The sequence below is a fragment of the Pinus tabuliformis genome, chromosome 4_2 (assembly GCF_031772625.1).
Source record: "Pinus tabuliformis cultivar Carrire ecotype Pingquan chromosome 4_2, CPIR1, whole genome shotgun sequence".
Classification (NCBI taxonomy): Eukaryota; Viridiplantae; Streptophyta; class Pinopsida; order Pinales; family Pinaceae; genus Pinus; species Pinus tabuliformis.
Window position 1 is genome coordinate 323,138,721 of NC_142304.1, and position 7,411 is coordinate 323,146,131.

General features: G+C 33.4%; 1 protein-coding gene across 1 annotated transcript; it reads left to right on the top strand.

The window, feature by feature from the left end:
* The first annotated feature begins 5,963 nt into the window (after positions 1-5,963).
* Positions 5,964-7,183, top strand: LOC149169262 (GDSL esterase/lipase At4g10955-like). Its single transcript, XM_089425136.1, has 2 exons — positions 5,964-6,088; positions 6,178-7,183. The coding sequence occupies exons 1-2, from the start codon at positions 5,964-5,966 to the stop codon at positions 7,181-7,183; spliced, it is 1,131 nt and encodes a 376-aa protein (XP_089281262.1).
* Positions 7,184-7,411: the final 228 nt, after the last annotated feature.

Here is a 7,411-nt window from a genome sequence, read left to right on the forward strand (position 1 = left end):
AAAATTGAGATAAACATCCCAACACCATGGCATCCAGAAAAAGGCAAGGCTAGGCTGAAAACCAGTGTCATAACCCAGAAAAACTATGCTGCTGACAACAAGAGAACTATACACCAACATGCAGTCCATGCATGTCCAAACCAGCTAGGAAATCACACATGCAAAAGGTTACCTGCAAGTATTCCTATTGAAGCTACTTGATCCTAATTTCCTTTCCTTGATCCTTGCTTTCCTTTCTTTCCCTTTGCTTTTTTTCCTTCCTTGATCCAAAGCTAGAGTGCTCCAAGAAAACTCTAAGTGACCAAGAGTGAGAGAGAGAGAATAATGAGAGAGCTCCAAACTTGAATTGACAAAAGGTTACTAACTTATCCTCAGAAGCCTTTTTATGAATGATGCCTTTAATTTTTTCATTTTCCATTATTTTCCTTCAATTTCATTCTCACACGCAACATGTGACCTTTCACCTTTTTCTCCTAATTTCCTTTATTTTCATAAATAAATGTGCCAAAAATGCATTTTTGTCTTTTAATGCCTTTGCCAATTTTCCTTAGCCAAAATACACATCCAATGATTCCGACTAGGATATATTTTCCCATCATTCAGCTTGGAATAAGTGTCCCTTAACCGTGGTCTTATTTAGCCTTTATTAAATTTTATCACGTGAAATTTTCACCGGGGCTGTTATACTCAAGTTGGGTTTTTTCTGGGGATGTTTGTCCAAAAACAACTGTGTAAATGTGTGTGTTTATTTCTCTCCAGTGAAGTATTTAGTTTTTGCAGTATTTATTTTGTGTATGATGTAGTGTATGTATTTCAATATTTGTTGTAGAAAACCACAAGTAATTTGTCTAAAGGAATTTAACAAATAGAAGAAATACCATGAGTTTGTTTTAGTAGGGTTCACGGTTTTCCGAATTTTCACAAGGATGACTAGTGTGGCCATCGCCCAACCAAGAATTATAGTTGGCAGATGTGGCACATCACTTCATACCCTTATTTAACATTGATTACCATGATCATCATGATGGAACTCATCTCTATACATGGGGAGATTTAAGGATTTAACTAGTGTTTAATATGACATCAACTGACCATCACCTCAAAGTTGAAAAGAGGCAGGAAGAGTTGGTGGGCGTCGTGCCACAAGACCATTTGGGTTTATTGCAGCATGAGGCAACTACACCAAGCACATAGAGATATGAAGAGCTTGTGCATAGGCAAGTCATTACCTAAGTTGGGAATAATTTGTATGCAAAGACCTTGCATCCAATGACGTAGATGGGCACTCATGGCCTCGAGTTTCTACTTGTAATTTTCATGGGTTAAGGGGGGGGTGATTTTCTATTAAAGTGGCACACCAAATGTAACTATTTCTATTTTGGGCATCTCATGTTCTCAATTGTCTGGTAGTTTTCTTGTATTTAGTCTTTCTCCCTTCATTCATGGGTTCCTTGGTGTTTCCCTCTTGTTCCCTCTCGGATCCTACCTTTCAACTCCAAAATTTGTTTGGTGTCCTTCGGAGCCCTCAAGAGCCACATCCTCTCATAGGTCTTGGAGAAGTTCGGTTTCAAGGTTGTGTTCAAAAAACATGAAACCTCTCTTCTAACTCTGCCACCCTAGCTCCACCGACCACCTTTGTCACATGCTATAAATTGAGCAACAAAATTCACAAACTATAGGCCAAGGTAAGAGATGGTGCAACCTACTATAGAAAAATGAGGCATACTCAGGCTTAGCAAAGAGGTGAAACTTAAAAAATCAAGTACAAGGGAAATACACTAGTGCAAATTCAGGAGGATATTGCATAGGATGAGAGAGATATTATTGGTAGGAGAGGTTGTTTGTTAGACATAAGGGTTGTCAGTGAATTTGTTGATTGGATCTCATATATGGGACATACTAAAGGGATATTCAACCACTACATCCATGCAACTGAAATTTACCAACATCTTAAGTTGTTCATGGCACGAGTTGTGGTGGACAAGAATGTAGCAAGGGAGGAGATGCTACTCATATTGGATGAAATTCCACGCATTACTTAAGGACTGGACCAATGAATGGAGCATATAGAGGCCAACTTGGTAATTCCCTCAAATCCAATTTGTTGACTAGGGTGCAACAAAGAATCTATTGTGGTTAAAGAGTCAGACTCTCCCAAGACTGGATGATGCACTCAATAGTTTCTCTTTTTTATGCTAAATCTATTTGGTTTTCTATTTTTAATTATATGTTGTTTTGATTAGCACAAGGGCATATGTCAATAATTTGTTTTCTTTCAACTTTCTATGAATTCATATTTTTTTGGATGACGAAGAAACTATGGCACTACCACTAGTCTGGCTTCCTTTGTGGTAGATCAGGACAGGTTGCAATGTATTTTTTTTCTAGATATAATACAATGTTGCACCTTTGCTTTAAAAAGAAATTGATGTTATAATTAGAAGTTTTTTTTATTACATTATGTTAAAATGAAATGATCAAAGTTAGATTAAATCCTTGAATTATGAACACATTATTTTTTATTATATTTATTTGGTGATTTTTTTTTTTTTTCAAACCTAAATTTATCTCTAATTTTGTACTGAATATTTATTGTATCCTTATATGTAGACTTAGTCACATTCTAGAAGAAATTGTGGGTTACTTGAAAACGAATGGGGTTTGATGGGGACCCACACCTTGGTCAAGAAGCTAGGGGGATAGTAGGATCCCATCCATAGGTCTAGGGTTGGAGCTCCTAATGATTTTATTTTTTGCTTGTTTATTTGTATTATTTCGGTCAATGGCCTTGATAGATTGTAACTTAATCCCATTAATGTATTAGGGTTAAATCTACTCAAGGTTAATGTGTTATGTTTGAATCCCTAAATATTTGTATGGTGAATGGTTGAGTTAACACAATGGGATAGAGAGAGGTGTGGCTCTCACTTAGGCTAGTTTCATTGATTAATGGTTTACGTGGTAATTCTTGTGTACATTCCATGAATGTCCCATTATTAATCTTCTATTTTAGATTTTATTGGTTAATTTATTTTTTAACACATTTTTATCAAACTCTTGATTTTGAAAAGAACTCATAAACATTTTCATTGATAAGTAGCACAAATAGACTACTAATGAGCAGATATGATTAACAATCACTAGGGCCAATTCCTTCTCTTTCAAAAAGTATAATTTCAACTACTTCAATTCCTCATAGTAGGTGAGAAGCTAAAGTGATTGCTACACCTTAGACGGCAAGTCCTCTCCCATTGATTTGGGAGTACGAGAAACTACCTACATTTCAACCTTTTTTTTACCTTTCTTTCTTCTTCCTTTGGATATGACAATTTGGAGCTCAAATTTGACTATTACCATCTAGTGTCATTGGTTTGTCTAATTTGTTTGATGGAATTGTATAATCCAAGGATCTTTTGGATTTTAGTATTTATAAATCTATACGTACTATATTTAGCACCAAATTTCATGGATTCAACATGTCTAAGATGAAGTTAAATGTAAGGATTACAATAACTCCTCACTTAAAATATCAAATTATTGGATTCCTTTTTTGACCATGGGGAATTTCATTAGGGTGCTTTGGACTTGGCTTGGGATCAAACCAACTCAATGCTACTATAACCAAAGAGTATATTCAACAAGTTAGATATTCCAATATTTTATGACTTTGGAAGGGTCTAGATATTTGGATACAAACTTGTTAGTGGGGTGTCTACTCCTCTACCGTTATCGCAATATGCCAAATGTCTCATCAGGAATTTGAAGCCAAGTGGGGAGAGTGCAAGACCTACCTCCCAATCCTTCCAACTATTGGCTTGCTATCATATACCATTGATGAATTCTTTTAGAATGGAAAGACTGAAGTGAATCAAATTCACTATATTCTATGGCAATCCCAATGCCAATATATTAATACACTATAATATGCTATTTAAAAAATTTATTATATACATAGTAACTAAATAATTAAGAACAATAAAAAAATATAATTTTAATTAATGATTAAAATTTAATTAACTTATTGTCTCTAACATGTAGTCCAATTGGTGATTAAAAAGATATGAGTATTATGAAAACTAAAATATCCAATGTTCAATACCCTTAAAGTAAGTAGATCTATAAAACAAGTCTTGGACTCAATAATATAATAATATTGAATATTTTAATATTATATATATATATAAATACTTAAAAATAATTTTAAATTAATTATAATTTTTAAAAATAAAATATTATAATTAAAAATTAATTAACATATTAAAAAATTTATGAAATCTAAACTTTATCCAGCCAAGTCATCATTATGACCTTGTCCTTACCTAAAACTAAAGATGTTATGAATGATTTTAATATTTATTATGAAAAATACACATGTGAACATTAAGGATACCTGCACTTCATTAACAAATAAAAGATTTTAGGTTATACTCTTTAAAAAATAGTTACTAAATAAAAATATTGAATGTTTTAATATTTTAAATAAAATTATATATATCAAAAGAGTGGTTTATATGGGAGGCTTAAAAAATTAATTTAAAATTATTATATTTTTAAAAAATAAAATATTATAATTAAATTTATCGTTTTTGTTTGTTTGTTAGGTAATGTAAGTTGTGAGGCATGTCTAACATGTGGTTTGAGTAACATAGACTCAAAGTATTTAAGTTGGGGATGGAATCTGGCTTAAGTCGCAACAACTTTTGGCATGGTTAGACTTTTGCTCACAACCATTAGCATGGCTAGATTTTTGCTCACTGAGTTTACAACTAGAAACCTTTACACAATTTAGTGCTTTAACACCTTTGCTCCAACCCTATAGGCATTATAATTTTTTTATTATATTAATAAGTGTATTTTTTTTACATTGATAGATATATCTATTTTGAAATAAGATTTCTAAAATGTTAATTTAATTATTAATTAGATGATAAAGGTTCAACCTCCAAAATATTCTAAAATATTCTTAGTCATAGTTACAAATAAAACATTGAGATTTATCTCAAAAATATTTATGTTTTTTTTATTAAATTGAATAATTAAAAAACAGATCATATGAATATGGGTTATATTTTTTTTGAGCATATGATATAAGTAAATTCACAAAAAAATTACACTAAATATTCAAAGATTATATATATATATATATATATACTCCAACAATTTAAAAAATACAAATATGATTAAATTATTTATAGTTTGAATTGTTAATTTTTTTATTTTTTTTTTGTAATTTTAGAAGGATTACATCTTCATCAACAAATTTGGATTACTATCTATTCAATACTCTAGAGAAAATAAGCATTTTACTTATTAATTGCTCATGTTTTTAGCATTTTTATTAAGATTAAAATATTTTTAGATGTTTTCAAAATGGGTTGCCCACTAAAGCATTAATTTTGTTAAGATTGTTAAAAATTGCTAAAATCTTTTTTTTTCTTCTCAAAACGAATAACAATACGAATGTTTAAATCTTGTTTTTGTTTTTTTTAATAGTGGAAAGCAATATTAAAAACCATAGAGTACCAAACATCTTGAGAATACTAATGTAGTTTAAATTTTTTTAAAAATTAAGTATACAGAAATTCTCATTATATTCCGGACATAAATGATTTAAATCTTAAATTTAACCATTATAATTTGAATTTTTGATTTCGAAGAGATTTTATGAAAAATATACCAAAATTTCCATCATATTCTCATCAAAAATGATTTTTCAAAAAATTCAGAGAGATGTTATAAAAAACTTAGCTGAATCTCCCTTATATTCCAAACAAAAACGACTCCTCGTTAGACTACGGCTTTCAAAATTCCAACGCAACTCCAAATAATTATTACAGTTTTAGGTAACGGTGGCCATATAAGCATTGGGGTTTGCTGAAAACTATTTGGAACCCTCATTTTTGCACATAACTTTGCCCTGTTTTGCGCGCCCACTGTACTGTACTGCAACTCAAAACATGGTTATGGCCAACCAGAATAAGAACGCGCAGAATAATGAAAAGAATAATGGACACCCACACGACTTTCAGGTCTCAGGTCCTCGTTATTTATCGACACCCTCTTGGCGAGAGATTATCAGATCCAGCTGGTAACAAGAATCCTCGAATTTAGCTATAGCTGCTTATTGCATTTTGGAATAATTATAATATCTATACTATTGTTTGTGTTTGTGCACAGGTTGGATGACAGTTACAAACGCAAAGTGATGGCATGCGTTGTACAGGCAGCGTATCTTCTGGAAGTGGACAGGCAGGAAAAGCGAGAGGGGGATGCAGCATTGGCACCCAAATGGTGGAAATTCTTCAAATACAGAGTGGTGGAATTATTGGTGGATTGGAGGGACGGATCCATCTTTGGAGCAACGTTTGAATGGGACAGGGCTGCTGCACTAGGTGATCTTCTGTTTGTGAAGCCATATAAGGCTTCTAAGACAATAATAGCGCTCAGAGGGACCCTGCTGAGAGGTCCTACCATAAGAATTGACATGATAGACGATCTGAGAATTTTTACAAAGGAGGATCTCAGTGACTCATTTAGGTTTCACAAGACACTGGAGGCAGTGAGGAGTGCAGTGGGGAAACATGGGATGAGTGAAGTGAGCATGGCTGGGCATTCACTGGGGGCTGGCGTGGCTTTGCAGGTTGGCAGGGCCTTAGCATTGGAGGGTATATTTGTAGAAACCCATCTCTTCAATCCTCCTTCTGTGTCACTGCCCCTGGCTCTCAGATGTGTTCGGGACAAGTTTGGGATGTTGTTTAATGTGGTGAAGGGCCTGACTATTCTGCCTTTTAAAAGGAAGAGGAATAATGACAAACAGTCAGATGATGAGAAAGAGGGTCGTTCTGTTAAGAATGGTCAACAAATCCAGAATTGGGTTCCCCATCTTTATGTAAACTGCAGCGATTCCATCTGTTGTTACTACTCTGATTACTGTGTAATGCCTCAGAAATTTATTGAAGTTCATGACAAATCAATTCAGGGCATGCTAGAGGAGTCTGGTTTGGATCGTGTAGCTGTAAAAGTGTATGTGGTTCCCAGGGGTCCTAAGAAGTTTTTGGAAGCTCATGGGATGGAACAATGGTGGTCTCACGAATCAGAGCCCCTGATGGTTCTCAATGAGAGTACATTGATACAGCATCAGCTCAGTTCTCTGAGTCATCTTAAGAATAATTTATCTTCCTAAGAGTAATTTAGGATGTTACTCTAAGTCTATGGTTGAATTCTACCCGCACAATGTTGTTCTAAGTCTATGTTACTCCTTGGTTATATATTTTAGTTTATATATCCTAGGGAAAGATGACTGGAATTGACTTAGTCCTAAATCTGGAATTCTCCCTTACCGCACTTGCAGTCCATAAAGTGAAACATGAATCATATTTATTTTAGTCATTTTCACAGGGCAATAAGAATA

Bases quoted from the DNA above. Each gene is read 5' to 3' on its own strand.
- LOC149169262 (XM_089425136.1), top strand. From the start codon at position 5,964: ATGGCCAACCAGAATAAGAACGCGCAGAATAATGAAAAGAATAATGGA. The intron at 6,089-6,177 runs GTAACAAGAATC...GTTTGTGCACAG, and splicing joins GAGATTATCAGATCCAGCTG to GTTGGATGACAGTTACAAAC.